Source organism: Centroberyx gerrardi, chromosome 13, assembly GCF_048128805.1.
Source record: "Centroberyx gerrardi isolate f3 chromosome 13, fCenGer3.hap1.cur.20231027, whole genome shotgun sequence".
NCBI lineage: Eukaryota > Metazoa > Chordata > Actinopteri > Beryciformes > Berycidae > Centroberyx > Centroberyx gerrardi.
In genome coordinates, this window is record NC_136009.1 from 18,956,004 (window position 1) to 18,973,770 (window position 17,767).

A 17,767-nucleotide genomic window follows, 5' to 3' on the forward strand; every position below is an offset into this window, starting at 1 on the left:
ATCTATTGATGAAGGACTGGCGATGGTTACGCTTGATGGTTTTTGTTAATGGAGTGATTCAGCTTTTTTCCTCATAAAGGAATCATTATGTAAATCAGTTTTACCTCCCCAAGGAGCACAGTTCCTTTGTTTATATCTTCACGGCAAAGCTTTTCCAAGCCTGAACAGTGGGACAGCTGTACATTAGGACTTGAGGCGCTGTTTCCTGGAATTTGTAATACTGAACAAACCTGAAAACATGCTTTCAGACGAAGCCACTGTGTGTAAAGAAGTCAAGGGTTGACTGCTAAGAGACTGCATTTGGTAAGAAGCACCTGTCTGGACAAAAGTAATTATGGTAACTGCACCCACATCCGAATCCATCACCCTTGGGCCACAGAAACAGAACGATGCCCAGGAGACGACTCTCCAAAGCACCGAGTCCAGCACGCTCAAGCCGTCATGGAAGGAGATCACAGTGGCTTTCATGAGGAAGACGAAGATCCATGGTTTGAAGTTTGTCTTCTCTCCGGACAAGACCAGACCCCAGAGACTCATCTGGATCCTGGCCTTCTTCATTTGTGTCGGTCTGCTGGTCACTTGGTCCTGGAACCGCGTCCTGTACCTGATGTCCTTCCCGGCCGTCACCAAGATCTACATGGTCTGGGCTCACAACATGTCATTCCCGGCCGTTACTTTCTGCAACAAAAACGTGTTTCGTGTCTCGACCCTGACCAAAGACGACCTGTATCACAGCGGCTACTGGATGGACCTGATGTATCCTAATCACACAGTGATGGAGAGGAGCCTGGCCATCCTGAAGGACAGCCACAAGCAGGGTCTCCTAAATCTGCTGGACTTCAACAACTATGCCCTGCCCCCTGATTACCATGTCAACACCACGGAGATGATGGGCCGGCTGGGTCACCAGCTGGAGGACATGCTGCTGGAGTGCAGGTTCCGCGGGGAAAACTGCACCTACAAAAACTTCAGCACAGTATGTACAGAAAGAAAGATGGTGCTTGGTGAGGTGTTGATATGAATGTTGTTTACAAGGTATATTAATAATTCATGTAAGGATTTGACGATGCTCCCTAGCAGGCATCCTCTGAACGAGTTTTAAGGTGCTGATGTTTCAAAGCTGCAAACAAGCCTGTCTTGTTTTTGTGCTTCTCAAACATGACAGGTTTTCCCTTATTAATCTTGATGTCTTGCACAAGTCACTCAAGGAAACAAATAAATTGTTAGTTGCTCTCATGATGTGGTGTAAAATCATTGTCATGTCATCTTCAATGACTTCAATGACTACTATACAGCTTTTGAGTGGTTTCTCATTCACCTCTATTCACCCTGTCAAGTTTTCCTTATTCAAAGTTGCCAGTTGCTGTGTCTTTTTTCTCTCTCTAAGCTGTGACAACATCAGAGAAGAGAAAAATAGAGCATTAATAATTCAGACATCGTAAATCAGTGCAAATTAAAATTTTAGCATCCCTAATTAAACATCTGGAGGCTATATAGAGTATAGATATCTCATCTATTTCTTATTTTCACTCTCCAAAAATGTGGTTGACTTTCCCATTTAAACAAAATCATACATTAGTCTATTAAGCCCATTCATCATTGAGTAAGTAGCTGCTGAATATTGCATGGAAAAAGTGGATAACATTGTTTGCATGAATGAAATACCAAGTCAACATAAATCATAGCCCCACAATGCAAGATAATCCATCTATAAAATTTATAGTTTTAATACAAAACAGAATCTTTTACTTTCATGTGAAATATTCAGGCTAAATGGGGAACATTTGCATTGAGAAGCAGCCATTTGATGCCCTGACAAAATAAATCAAGTACCCGTGCAGATTGAGTACATTATTTCTGTGGCACTGAAAATAACTCATGGTGTGGTTTCCAAAAGATTGAATTAATCTGTCTTATTTTCAATACTCTAATTTAAAACTTTAAGAAGCAGTTACCAGTTAGGTGGTGCCTCACTTCAGACCTCATTATAGCCAGCAGGAGGAGGGAAGTGAAGCTCTGTCATGTCTGTCTGAGCTGCATGTAAGTCTGTCCGAGTCTGGACGTGGAACACTGACTCTGATCTCTGGATCGGCTTTTACACACGATGGAGGTTTTTCCATCAGCCATCACAACATTACCACAAACCTCACACAACATTACACACTGAAAATTTACCATGAGATGAAATTCCTTTCCTTTCCGGTGTTACTAAGTTGTAAAAATGTGTTAAGCAGCAAAGCCAGATTATTGAGCTAGTTTATAATAATGTAAGCCGGTGAAAACCTCATCTCAGCAGCCACAAATTTGTGTCAATGTGCTATATGAGCAGTTATCGAAAATTGCCAAGTAAGGCTTTTTGGACAACGATGATCTTTAATAGCTTGAGGTGTGGCTCAAGGTAGCAAATCAGTTTCTGTATTTTACAGCAGTAATGTGATGACATGATTTTCCTGTACAGCGGTGACTCACCACATTTAGAAAGTCTAGTTGTTTACTAAGACAAGCAGATCTTACTGTATGTATGTACTGTGTGTAATGTGCTGAGCTCATTTGTGTGCGTGTTTGTGTGTGTGTGTGTGTGTGTGTTAGCACACTTTGCAATTGTGTTAAAATAATATGGCAGCTGTGTCTAATGATACTTGCCACTGCAGCTTTTTATGTATTGGTGAATTGCAGAAGAATAAAGATAGCCTAGTTCCTCAGAGTATTGCATAACCAATCAATTCCACAGTCTGATAGTCTTATCTTGAATTGACAGACTTATCTTGAATTTACCCAACCCTTCAAGCTGCATTCACAATTTAAAGCTTTCTTAGCCTTTCTCCAAATTGTAGCCTGAGTTGGGGCTTAAAATGTCAAACGTTTCTAATCAGATAGACCCTCATTTCTACTCTTTTGGCAAGGAGGATGGGAAACATTCCAATTATAGAGAAAATCCAGAAAATTGAAAAATGTATGAAGCATCAATCTGTAACCCGTGAGAACTGAAGCATGAGCGGAAAATAAATAACTCTAGCCAATTGGATTAGTTAAACCAGCTAGATATATGGTGCGAGAAAACATACTGTAGCTATTGCACATCAAAAGTTAAGTACCACTGAGCTTTACTGGCACAGGTTTGTTCTCTTAAGAAGTATGTAAATCAAGACACATAAATGTCTTTTACAAACCCAATTTAGAGTTTGTTTCCGTGTCCAGGGAGCTTCGACCTCAGATGTATTTAATGTTGGCAAAATTGTACATTCACTCTTAATTACTCAAGAGAAATTCGGAGTGAAATTGGGTGAAGATTGATAGTAGCTGCTGAGGAATGCTCATTAATTCCTCAAATCAGAGCCAGGTTCTTATTTAAACCAGTACTGCATTTCTCAAATAATCACAAAACCTCTACAATGATTACCTGTCCAGTACAATTACAAGCTGGGAAGCAATACATCTTGTAGTGATCCATTATTTACCACATCGCAACGAATGTACTTGACTTTTCATTTACACACATTTTCTCTGTGCTCTTTTGCAGATTTACACTCGCTACGGGAAATGCTACACCTTCAACTCGGGATTAGATGGCAACCCATTGTTGACCACATTGAAAGGTGGCACAGGGAACGGCTTGGAGATCATGTTGGATATTCAGCAGGACGAATACCTGCCCGTTTGGGGAGAGACAGGTCAGTGCATATTTTAGCATCATTCCCATATTTAGGGTCTAATATTATAACTCGTGTAACCCTTTCGTGGAAGTTCCTCCATCCTGTTAGGTTATTCTGCAAATTCCAACCACTCTTCTAGTCCTTGGCCAACTATAACATGTGGATGTATCACTTTCATAAAGATGACAAAGCCTCAAGGTTTTCCCAGGTTGTATCGTTCACTGTAATGCTTCATCTCTGCAGCAAGTACACCAGTTTATTCAAAAAGACACACAGAAATACTAAAGTATGTTTAATATCATATTATCTTTGTTTGTCTCCCCAGGTCGATAAATAACGTCAGGTCTAATAAATCGCGTTCAATGATTGCATTCATTGATATACTGTCTCCAATTTATCGTGGACAACAATACAATCGTACTGTGAATTCATAAAGTATATGTAATAAATCTTTGGTTGTAAAGCTGTTTAATATCGCTCCAAAACACTAACGTTTGAGCACTTCTCCAATATTGTCTTTCAGCATGGGGCTTAGGAGCACACTGCATCACAATATACAACTTAGCAACACTGCCTCTGGAAGGATAAAGAGCAAAAAAAGCGGGTTTCTGTAGGCGACCGTACCTGTTGTTACATTGTGTGGCGTGCTGTATCCACAGATGAGACCTCCTATGAAGCAGGCATCAAGGTTCAGATCCACAGCCAGGACGAGCCGCCCTTCATTGACCAACTCGGATTTGGTGTGGCCCCTGGTTTTCAAACTTTTGTGTCATGTCAGCAGCAACTGGTACCTAACGTTCAGCCTCCTCCCTCCAACCTCGACGTTTTGCTCTGCTTCATTCTGTGTTTATCCCCAAATCCCTCCCAGCGCCCATTACCCCTGTGTCTCAGACACTGGAGCAAAATCAGTCCTGTTGATCTGCCTTGTGCATGAAATGTGCAATCGGGGTGTTAAATCTGAACAGAAACATCCAATGATTCTGGGTACCTTGAATGAAACAGTGGATTTATGGTAGACTGAGCATATTGATAGAGGAAGGCAAAAAAATGATTGGAAGTACCAAGTATGCATTTTCTAAGACTTAGCAACCTAAGACTAGACAGCATGCAGAAAATATCTGGCAGCTCAGAGTGTGTTTCCTTCTCATTTTGAGCCATCACTACTTTTAGCCGGCGGAAAATTAGCATACTGTCACTTTGAATGCCGTGAAAATTGTCTCTAGTGGTGCATACTAACAGTAGGCAGAGGAAAATCATTAGGAGGACTCACAGAATTCACACAGCCCAGCCTTGGTCAACAGTCTTATGACTGGAGATGTAAAAACATTCATTCTGAGCGATAAAAAAAAAAATAAACCTCTCATTAAAAGTTATTTGAAAAGAGAATTCTAAGTCCCAATTAAGACTGTGTAGGAAATAATTAAAAGACCATTAAGCTTTGTGAATTATCTTCCTCACTGAGGTATTGCTAAAATGGTCTACTGGTAGCGGCATTTATCCAAAATTACACTGCTTTAAAGCCTAATTTGTCTCACTATAAATAACAAATTATAGATACTTGCACAAATATGGTACACTGAACTAAATACTTCCCCTGGATTTATCAGGAGATGTTGTGGAAAAGTATTGAAATGGCCATCATGCATTAAGATGGATGTTTTTGATGTCAGGCTGAACCATTCACAGAAGTCTGGCCTATCTGTCATCATAATAGCCTTCTGTTTCCCTAATAACACTTCTAGTATGCATCATTAGATTAGATGCAGTATCCACAGCCATTTTGAATAAAGCACCAGCTTTTTGAAAACATATTTGAAAATGCACTAATGCACTATGATTATGGGACAACTTGAAATAATCTTTTTAGCGCGGGACTTCAAGGGAACCAGACAGGCCGGTGTCTGTCTTGTTGAATGTAGAGAATTAGCTGTGGATAGATCTCTTAGTCCTAATTTGTCCTTTCACTGTAATCAGTGAAGGAGAAAAACATCATAACTACAAGGTCATAACACTGAGCTTACATTGATTTTCTATCCAAATCTAATGGAACCATAAATCTGTGATGTGTTGTTGCCAAGACAACTAATTCTTCAAATTGTATGCTTGTATGTTTACAATATACACTAGAATAGCATACAAACTAAACAGCAGCCAGCAGCCTTTGATATCCAAGTGGAAACAATGACAGAATGGGGAAACATCCTTTGATGAACAGACCAACATTAAGAAACCCAAGAAAACAGCTGCTGGTGTGACAAAGGAATAAGTTTTATGAAATGATTACCTCTCAGAGATCCTTGTAGTGTATTGCTGAGCTGCAGGCTCATTATCATTTCTACCACCTAATCAGTCCTTGTGAAGTTGAATCGTATCCGTAATCATTGAATGTGCATTCCAACAGTTAATCAAATTCATTACCTTAGTGATTATAGCCTCGCCTAATACATTTAAATGATTTTGCTCCCAAAGTTAACAGTCTTCGCCAATTCTTCAGCATGAGAAAAACAATCTTTCACTCTCGATTCAGCAGACTAACATGGGATGATGGAGGCAGAGCACTGACCTCTTAAAACAGACAATTGGACACCACAAAGATGACATTTTTTGATTTTGTGAAGCACTTTTGAAATATGCAATGTTCTCACTCTCTAACTGTGAATGTAGTAAAATGTTCCAAGTGTATCATTACTTCAGCCATTTGCGAGGAAGTGAAGTTGGTCTATTAATCATTATCATGAAGTTACTTCTAGGAAGCAAAGTGCATTGATTGTCATTTATAATCCAGACATGAGGACCCACATCAGTGACAGCTAAAAGACATGTTTACGACCTAAAAGATGAGCTGAATTAATTAGACTGTCACTTAAGTCTGGCAACCATTAATTTTAGTCAATCTCAAATTAATACAGTGATACAGTTCTCAATCCCCTACAGTTGTAATGCCACTGAAAACCCACTAATAGACAGTCGGATGAAGCACTTATCATTTCAAGACTTTTTATTTCTAGCCACGCTCATAAGAATTTAATTTTTAATGGGAAGTTATGACTTATAAACCCAGAGGGACGACACCGGGGCTTTACCACCAAACTCCGGACTAGAACTGTGTGTTGGTTGGAACTGTACTGTATCTGTATCATCAGCATCTCACTCAAGCTTGACTAGAAGTAATAGGGGAACGGCTGAATGACGACCCACCGGTGAACCAATGTTACATATGAGTCGTCAGTCCCTCGTGCCACTGGGAGTCCTAGCTGTTGTGGGTTTTGTTATAATGAAAACAGGTTGTCTGTCTGCTCAGAGGGGTTGACCACTGTGACAGATGTATCCCTTGCCTTGCTGTTGCCACTCTTTATTGATAACAATGTGGGCTGTGTTCCCTCACCCCTCGCCTAGATGAAACGTCCTATGAGGCCGGAATAAAGGTACAGCTTCACTCTCAGTCAGAGCCTCCTTTCCTCCATGAGCTGGGCTTCGGGGTCGCCCCCGGCTTCCAAACGTTCGTTTCCACCCAAGAGCAGAGGGTAGCGTATATATATCTGTCTGGGCTTGCTGCATGCCACAAGATACTGTATTGTTAAATAGCCACACACCCTCCTTCAAATTCCACACTTCCATCCCCTGGTCCCCTAGGAATGGATCCATCTGTCCCCTCTGTGTGGCTGAAGCAACTACATTTCTCAACTGATATCCCTTCCTAGTCATCATTGTCCTCGCTGTCTAATAGTTGCCATGGAAGAGCAGCCAATGCGTTTCATTCCAGCTAACCCATTCAGCTAAGTCTGTCTCTTCATCAAAGCTGTGGTTTGGCTTTACCCTTTCACTGCCATGCAGTTCTTTTAACGTTTTTTTGTTTGTTTTGCTTTTACATGTTCCATACCGTTACGACGATCTACTGGACCGCTGGTTAATGTCATCTAGTGGGACCAGACTATGTGATTCATTAGGTTTTATTACCCATGAGGCCTCTGGCATCAGTTTGAAGTATAGCATTTATTACACTAGGGTTTTATCTCCAACGTAACTCTAGTTATGAGAGTCTGTGGGCTGACAATGGAGTTCAATAAAGGCTTAATCATGTTTGCCATTTTAAGTCCACTGCTTCACTGAATTGCACTCTATCTCTGTCACTTTATATTGGCTAAATGCTCATTAGATTGTTAGAGTCAGCCTGCATAGAGTTGGTGGAGATGATTGGGAATTACAGTGAACCTCCATGTGACAATAGCAGCACATTCGTTTGTGAAGTTTGTTGTGCACAGGCCTTTGGCATTGATTGTGGGGTAGCTCCCTCAACAGTTATTAACTATATGCTCAAATGCCCAAGCAATGGTGGCCTTCATAAATAATTGGTTTGTTTTTGTCATGAATAGTAAACATTCATTACCATAAATTGCTGTAAACAAGGCTTTCAAAGGGGACTGAAAGTCTTGTTGGTGGTTAGAAGTCAATGTGACCAATGAACCAACATAGAAGTTCCTTTAAAGTCTTAAAGAGAACTCTAAAAAGACGGCACATGCATTGGGCACATTGCTTGAAAGTACGGTTTTAAGAAGAGCACCATGGGTCTAAGAATGCTAAGTATGAACGTAAAGTTTAAAATGCAGGCATTAAATATTCCTCATTAGTGGATTCATTTAGAATTCCCTGAGATACGCATAAAAGTAATGACCTGCACTTCACCTTTTAATGAGAGTTTACCTCTAATGAGACTGGAAACATACTATAGACTATATCTTCACTTCATTCTGTTAAATTAATAGTGCTACGCAGTCAGGGTGGTTTTACAATAAACTTAGAAAATCAAAATAGTTAATCAACAATAAACCCATCAAAAAACGCTTCAGTAAGCTTCTACAGAATTGTTTGTAAATTAGATCACTAGTATTTTTTACCTTAAAATAGGATGTTATGCTCTGTATAATGTCTGTTAAAGGCAACACAGTTAATGAATTCATTCATCTGAAAACTATAAACTATGTACTGTTCTGAGTTCCATTCTCAGGGCCCGTTTTGAAAATTTGTCCATTGATTGTGGTGTCCTGTCTGAAACTACATACAGTATTTTACAGATTCTATTAAGCCTGTCTCCATTTCCCATGGTACTCTGCTTCCTCCTCAGGACTAGACCTGCATCAGTAATGTTCTGCATGATGTGTGCTTGCTGCTATACATGAGCCACGTTTACCAGCAATATTGTTAATCTGTTTGGACATTTTGTGCCAATAGTGTCTCGAAACACATTTTCATTTAATTGTTTTTGTATTTTATTGTGTTGGACACATTTATGTTGAGTTTTGTCTGCTTGTGGTCCTCTTTGACGTACTTCTGCTGTACTATGCTGGGCTTGGGCTTGAATTGTGTGTTATTGACCGTAACCCTACGTGCTGATACTCAGGGAAAACATGTGTTTTCTTTTTCAGCTTCAGTACCTCCCTCCGCCTTGGGGAGATTGCAAGTCTACTCCCATAGACTCTGAATTCTTCTCCACATACAGCATCACAGCCTGCCGCATTGACTGTGAGACGCGTTACCTGGTGGAGAACTGCAACTGCAGGATGGTTCACATGCCCGGTATAAATTCAGGCTGACTTGACCACTGTATAGTGTCGTCACATGAGATGAAGGAAAACAGCAAAGACTTTTTGTTCAGATGTTGTTGATTTGTGATTATCTTCTCTTCTGTGTTATATGGAACAGGGACCTCAACAGTTTGCACACCTGAGCAGTACAAAGACTGTGCTGACCCAGCTTTAGGTGAGCCACTGCATTGTACTGCACACTGACTAAAGAAAATTAATGTCCTCAATAATGTATAAGATATGGAATTAAGGAACTGCTTTAAAGTCTGGTTTGAATTACAGTCAACCAAAAGTGTTCAGCGGCAGTCAGTGCCTTGGGACTAATAAGTTTCATCCTTTTCATAATACTTTCATAATGCTCAAATTGAAATTGGTGTAATCTCTCAGACAGTGCGGAGCAAAATAATAAAGTAAAATTATTATTGTTTAAAAATTCCATCAGGAGGATTTGTGATATTTCTATGCCTCATTGATATCAAATGAATCCCATAGACCTTTTTCCCTCTGCGTTATAGCTTCAGTCATTATTTGCTTTCATGGAAAGTGAACGATGGCAGCGAATGTAGTTTTCTGTTGTGTGCACAGATATTTGCTTTCATTTATTTATTTATTTTTGCAAACATTGGGAGCCTCTGTATGCAGGTTTGTTTGTTTTCTGTCAGTGATCACAACATTTGAATGACTCTGATCATCCACAGACTTTTTGGTAGAGAAAGACAACGATTACTGTGTCTGTGAGACCCCCTGCAACATGACCCGCTATGGCAAGGAGCTGTCCATGGTTAGGATCCCCAGTAAGGCATCTGCTAAATATCTGGCTAAGAAATTCAACAAAACTGAGCAATATATCGGGTAAGTATTATTCGGTAGCAGTCAGTGACTCAGATAATGGGCTCACAATCTTTTTCGTTTTCTTTTGACGGATGGATGTAGCATAGCAGGACTTTGGTCTCCATCGTTCACCTTCAATGTAACAATAATGAGAGACAGTTACATAGGAAATGTGTGGTATCATTTCATATTATATCATGTCATGAGCAATAAATTCTGTTGGATGCGCTCTTGTCTGTGTTCTCCCCAGAGAAAATATATTGGTCTTGGACATCTTCTTTGAGGCTTTGAATTATGAGAAGATTGAGCAGAAGAAGGCATATGAAATTGCAGGGCTTCTCGGTAAGACTCATGAAGTTTCAGGTTCATTATGATAGAAAAATGCGGTTGACCTCAGTACCAACACTCTCAGCAGGATTTACTGCACACCTCACATTGTGCGCTCATGCCTGCTGATAATATTTTTTGAGGTTACCTCTTTGAACCTGTGAAACAGACTGAATGCATTTTCATAATCTGATGCACTTGCAAGGGCACTTGGTTGAGTCTGACGAAACGCTGGGCCCGGACGGACAGCTTTTGACAAAGATTACTGCAAAAAATGCTGAAGTGAAAGTGACAGCGCGAGGAATGTTTCATGCACCATTGTTCTATTACTGTACCTGCCCATATCTGTTAATCTCTCCTTTTCTAGGTGACATTGGAGGTCAGATGGGGCTGTTTATTGGAGCCAGTGTTTTAACAATACTGGAAATATTCGACTACCTGTATGAGGTAAAGTAGTGGCTCTCAACTAATTAAAATTTAACCTACTAAGCGTTAAATCATTAATTGGGTGTATTTATTCTTGTCCCTTTGTAGCAAAAGGTTAAGTCTAAGGCTTTACAGCTAATTGATTTGTTTGGATATGCCAAGTGAATTGTATCACAGACAGCACTTGAATACTTTTGTACTGTATGTCTGACCTTAATGTAATTGTCCAATATGTATTACATCTGTAAGTAATGTTAATCTGATGTTTTTACATTTAGGTGTTTAAGGATAAGGTTTTGGGTTACTTCATACGCAAGAAGCGGCCACGGCGTTGTCAGAGCGACAATCTGGTAATTTTAGTCTCTCAGAATGCTTTGGGTTGAAGTGACTGTGATGTATCAGATGAATTCAAGAACAGCAACAACAAAAAAATGTCTGCTCTCAGTTTGAGTTGAAATGCTTTTACTGTACAGCACTAGACAGAAGGAATCCAACATGCATCCACACGCCTTGATTAGTTTCCATCCCCCATGCAGAAATGATAAATTGTTGTAGATAACATAATCAATAATAATAAATAAGCATTACTCAATTCACATGAATACATAATCAATACATTCAATACCATGCACATACTCTATATTTACATATATCATGTTCAGTGGCAGTTAGTGCTCTATATTTACATATGGCATTTATATATTAAATGCCAGTAGCACAAAATATTCCCTATGTTTACAAAATTTGCAATAATTTCACATATGGAATGCAGATAAGTATTTACAAGGAACGACCCTACAACAGCTCTTCAGGTCTCAGGAAAACTCGCTTTGTAAATGGTTTTCCCAACAAGCCTGTCTTTGCAAAGCTAAATTGCCTTTTTTCTTGTAGTTTAGCAAGGGGTTTACTGCTTGACTGCACTTGAAACCTCAGTGTATGGACCAGTAGAATTGAATTGATCTGTTCTCTGTTAACCTTTGATCATCTCCTATGTTCAGAGGCTATGACCATTATCTCTGTCTTTATTTACCCCACACAATAGAATGCCCATGGACATTTCAATATACACACAACATACTTATAGTTTTGCAAAAGATGATTGATCCGTGATCCTTTTTTCTTGGTGTTGTAAGAAGAAAGTCTCCCTTTATCGTGTAATTACAGTTCACTCCAAACAGGAAAAGCTGTTGTACACAAGAATTGGGTTTTGCCACTGCCTTGCGGTGTGATTAGTGGAAACTAGGAATGGGTTTTGCAAAGCCTGGCCCAATCCTTAATTATTTGATAGTACACTGTATGCGAGAGCTACTTCCTGGTTGATAGATTGAAATTGGGAGAATAAATGGGCACCAAAATAGACCATAAGCAGAAAGGAATTGAGAGATGCAGAGACTTGTCTTTATGAACATTTCATCATCAACATCAACATGTTTCCACAGCTTTCAAGGCAATAAAACCAATTTTTAACTTGGAGATTAGAGTAATGTAAGAAGTTTGCCCTGAAGCACATAATATTCTCTAGTCCATCAGTTTTATACACTATATCCAGCGGCAACTCTGATCCCTAACAGGCTGTTATGTAAGCTCGATACAGCAGTTTAGAAATTATCTAGAGCATAAATTCATCTACTTAAAAGTATCAGTAATCAACAAATGTTGCCAACACTTAAAATAAAGTAAAAATGGTTTCACTGAAAACAGTAAATAAGAAAATTGGATGCCCATGAAGCTTCCTTTCACTGCAAATAGAACTTATGTTCAAAACGGAAATAGTAATGGCCACTTAAACCAATTCCATCAGTAGCACATGGGGACCGCTGGTCCTTTCTCCAGTCCAAGTAATAATCTAAAACCTCCAATCCCTCTTCATGTGTCACTGCAGGGGGTGGAAGCCCTAACAAAAGCCAAGACTGTTAAAACACATTCGTTTCCTTCTGGCTGGTGCTGTTATGTAATCAAAAGCATTTAAGCAGATTCTTGAAAAGTGCAGACATTCCTTTTGTCCCTGAGTATATGAACTAGTTTGCATCCGGCCTTCTCAACAAAATCTTGGAATTGCAAGCTCCATTCCTTTGTTATGTGTCAAACATGTTTCCCAAGTCTTTTTCATTGCTAACAACAAGAGAGCGTACCAAGTGGCGTCTCTTTCAAGTCACTGAAAAAGCCATGGGTTTGTCTCTGCATGAGGATTGTATACTTGCATGCATGGTTGCTTCAGGTTCAGAATTTTGTTTATGAGCTGATGTGGAAGAAAAGGTTGAAAGAAGCTGTTTATTTTCCCTCGTAGAAGTGAAGATATGTAAACCTAAGCCAACATATCAATTGGTTTGCAGTTCAGAAGGAAATGTTTCAGTCACTCTGGGTTTTGTGAGGATCAGCATGTACAAATTGAGCACAGAGGTGAAGATATTGACACTAGATGAAGAATATATTGAGTGGCCTGAAGTTTTGTGCCATGCTTTTCCAAGGGGCAGAGAGCTTATGTAGTGTGATACAGTATGAATGATTCTCCATTCATGTCATATGATCACCTGCTTACAATGAACCATCTTCTATACTCCCTTCTTACTCTCATATTCAGTAACTCTTTTCCAACTGGTCCATTCACATCTCCACTCAAACAACCCAACAATTAAGTAATGCACAGTAATGAACATGTGTTAGAGATTTTTTTTTTTTTTGACAATATGTCTTTATCGTTACAGAAGCTTCACTTAAATTCTCTTCAGTGATTGTCAACATTTTCGGATGACAGTAATACGAATAAGCATTGTCTTTCACAATCCCTGCTTATAAAAAAAACAAGCAAAAACAACCCTCAAATCTAATATTCAACATTCAACAACCTTCAGTATTTTTTATGCTTTTGGGGAAAACAAACTCTCTTAGTGGCACTTACATTATTCCCTTACAAGGTGAACTAATAGCATTGCATTGTGTTTTATTTTCATTTCAGTCACCCTCACCCATCTTTCTTTTCATCATGTCTATTCCAGGAGTTTCCAGAGAACCCAACCAGCCCTGGTGTCACGCCTAATCATGCCCCCAGGTAGCAAACCCCATTGATAATAGATGCTCCCTCCCATGCTGTCCCTCTTTTTCATACATTCTGGAGACCATCTCATACATCATTTCCTCAGTGGTTACACATGCTCTAAGCTGATTTCGTTGGCTTTTGTAGATGACACGCAAGCAACTAAAAGTGGGGTGATTTAAAAATTCTTAGCCAAATGTAGCGAGCATTTTAAAGTCAGCGTCTACCACCATCCCAGGATAGGTTAGAGTGGTGTGTTTCTGTGTTTATTGGCTTAACAGCAGAATTGAGTTGGTTGGATTCTCCAAGTGCATAAAGATTTGACTGTCAGCACTACACAAAACTTGCTTCCATCTTTTCATCGAATAATGATGCTTTCTCTCCCATAGGGTAAAGCTCAGTACTCCTGTGAAAACAGATCATATATTTATTGAATTGTTGAACAAAAAGCTGAACCACATAAGATCTATTTGTTTTCCTGCAGCACAGAGGTCCATTTAGAGGCATTGCATTAGAGGCTGTGCCAAATAACATCACTAGATGCATTACTTTGTGATGTTATCACAGGTCTGCATGCAATGAGTTTGCACAAGATATAAATGGTTCTTTGTCTGCTGGAATAACCATTACACCAATGTGACTACCTGTGGTTGCACCACTTTTTTTATCCACCTATCAGCAATATCAACTGAGCAACCACCTGTGCACACACACAGATATGATATATGTGGATGTTTCAACTTCCATAACTCAGACTTTAACATACTAGTATAAAACAGGACTAAAACTATGTTGTTTTCTTTCTCTTGTTCTCCCTCCTTTCATTCATCTTACCCCATCTTTCCCCTATTTTCTTTACACTCTCTCTTCACTATCTGTGAAACGTATCTGATGTGGCTGCCCTTTGAACACCCAAACCCATTGTAACCATTACCTCATCATTTGCCCACTGGTATCACATATATTTCTCTGTCATCCATTGTCCTCAATGATGATATGCTCTAACCGTGTGTCTTATACGTTAATAATGCTCAACCTCATAATTAAATTACTTTTATGTTTTGTATTCTGTTCTCATCCTGTCTTGGCCATATATATATATTTTTCCCATGTCCCTCTATGATTGTCCCTCTCATTTTACCTGTGGTTCATGCCTCTCCTTCATCATCACCTCCCTCATCACACCTCCCTTAATATGGTTGAACTCGTCTTCCCTCCTTCCCTTCCCTTGTTTTGCAGAGCACCTGTGACACCCTCCGGAGTCACTCGGACAGTCTCGGATTCACGCCGAACATGTTACCTCGTCACCCGACTCTAGGCAACTTTGAGGAATTTGCTTGTTGACAACATAAAGTAGGGGTGGGGTGGGTGGGACATCTGGGGATTGACAGCAAACTGTGAAATAATTTATGTATTACAGAAAAAGGTGAGTGTATACTCAAACGTATAGTAGACTTTATCAATGCCTGAATAGAAATAGAATACTATCATCAGAAAAAGACCACTTCCAAAACAGAACTCAGGTTTAACTGCCATGTCAAGGCATCAACTTTAATTTTTTCATGTCTCATTTTGTGGAATTTTTTTTTTTTTTTTTTTTTTTGTTCAATCCAATGACCTTAGAGTATTTTCAAATCAGTAAAGATAAATGTGTCCAAAAAAAAAAAGGGATTCTGAACTGTGCTAAGATCAGTTACATAATATTGTTGTAATAGTTATGCTGTATATCAATCAAAAACAATAGCTGTGGACTGGCATGTGTAGCATTGCAGTCTATTATCAGTGTAAATGGGGAAGTCGTCTCCAGGCATCTAAACAGTGTTGTGTTAGACTTGGAGAGCCTTTGTGAAATCTGCTCAGTTCCTATAAGTTGATCACTGGTCAAAAGACTTGCTCACTGTACCTGAGTCAAAACACTTGATGAGTGATAAGACTAGCTTTCATCGCTGCCTTTGCTACTGTGAGGCTTTTAATTGTCTCATTAATTCGAAGACTGTACACATCCAGTCGCTAAGACCTTTTGAATATGTCTTTCGATGAGAGCTGCTGGAAAGTCAGTTTATATATTGAGATAAAAGAGGAAATTGAGATTGTTTGTATATGTGCAAGAAACCAATTGTGATTTCCCCGTGGATATCGGGAAGAACAAAGTGCTTCATTGGATGTTTTTCTTTACTTAACCAATTTTTACATTAGGTTCAAAAAGAGAGTCAAGGGGCAAAAATGCAGTTGATTGTATCTTTATATCTTTATATAGCTGACACTTCGATTTTCATTAATGTTTCCCATTTTCTGGGATGGTGTTGCTATATTAGACATACTGACTGTCACAAAAAAAAGAAGAGCATTTAGCCTGCTGTAAAAGTTGGCCCTTTATTCTGTTTAATGGGTGAATTCATTAGAACAGAAATAATCAGGCTTCCTTTTGCATTTCTTAATGATGCTCCGCTATGGTTTTTCCATGACCATGTCTTAAAGGTGTTCATCAGCACAATCCCCTGTGATAGTAATCTATTCTCTATTGAACATTAGTGGAGTATAAAAGTTTGTTGGTGACATTCCTAAACTTGACAGAAATTTGTAAATACCCGCGATCAAATGCCATGAAGAAATTCTATATTGCTCATGTGAGACATTTGTCAAATATATATATATAGATATACAAAAAGTGTTTCTTCATCAATGTTCTTGCACCAGAGGGCACTTGGACATTGAATGTGGAAAGGGACCGTTAATTTACCAATGACACTTGAACAAGTCCAAGTTTAGGCCTTGAATGTGTTTCTCTCTGAGTGGACCATAAGTGTCTTCCAGTTTCCAGTGATTTACATGACCGACAATTGAATAGAATTTGTCCGATACAGGAGAATTGCCTCAAAACTAAACCCCCAGCCCCATTCGATTCAGTTGATTTATAACAGAAATGCATTGTACAATTGCATCATTGTATCCTATTGTTATTCCAGTACATGTAATCAGCCACAAATAACACAGTTTGTGATGTATAAATGATCAAGTATAATAAACTCTATATTTAACCATCTTCCTCACGTACACAACTTTTCTTCTTATCTTCGTGTCAGTCTACTTCCTCTCTGGTTAATGTTCACTCGTTCCGTAATATGTGTTATTTAATTCCTTGACACTACAGTTATGTACTCGTAGGTACACCTTACATATCTTCACTATAATAATTTGTTGAGTACAATTCAGAGAACAGTCTGCAGAGGTTTTTTATGTGAAACTTTCCAATATAATGCCAATCACGTAAGTGGTGTTCGTAACACTGTAGCTTTATTACTCTGTTGTCTGTGTATTAGATGACTGTTGATGTGAAGCACAAACCCTTGGAGATCAGCCATCACTCCAAAGCCAATGACTGGATGTCTATGATTGTGACTACCTTATTGGCTGTAGTTTAACTGCACACGGTGTACACACTGTGCACTGTTCCAGCATTATCAGGAATAAGAACATACTCCATGAGGAGCCAGATACCACCTCACGAAGAGACTTTATCCAAACGGATTTTTTTTTTTTAACCTTTCAGGGGTATTTGAAAAAAAAAAAAAAAAAAAAAGGTGAATTGGTGGTGTTGTGTCATGAGCAATAAGTGCATTGATTCAGATACTACTGTTACCAATTTGACTGACATCTATAACAATTTGATTTGGGATTCCCTTTTTCAATTCATGGCTTATCCAACAGCTGGAATGGATGTAGACTGAACAGCTGCAGATTACAACATAGATGTATGATATTATTATAGTTGTACAATATTATCACGATATTAATTGTTCATCAGCAAAATAAATAAATACATAAAGACATGGGCGCCAATTCATGTTACGCAGTGATGCTATACTAATGATGTTGCATTTCCATGATTTTGATAGTGTGTCTTATTGTCGGTT

The 17,767-nt window shown here is 39.0% G+C and overlaps 1 protein-coding gene across 1 annotated transcript; it reads left to right on the forward strand.

Moving 5' to 3' along the window:
* Nucleotides 1-334: 334 nt before the first annotated feature.
* asic1c (acid-sensing (proton-gated) ion channel 1c) lies at nt 335-15,171 on the forward strand. Its single transcript, XM_071926469.2, has 11 exons — nt 335-976; nt 3,521-3,671; nt 4,313-4,440; nt 9,077-9,227; nt 9,354-9,410; nt 9,934-10,087; nt 10,317-10,408; nt 10,761-10,840; nt 11,098-11,169; nt 13,816-13,868; nt 15,093-15,171. The coding sequence occupies exons 1-11, from the start codon at nt 335-337 to the stop codon at nt 15,169-15,171; spliced, it is 1,659 nt and encodes a 552-aa protein (XP_071782570.1).
* The last annotated feature ends 2,596 nt before the right edge of the window (nt 15,172-17,767 follow it).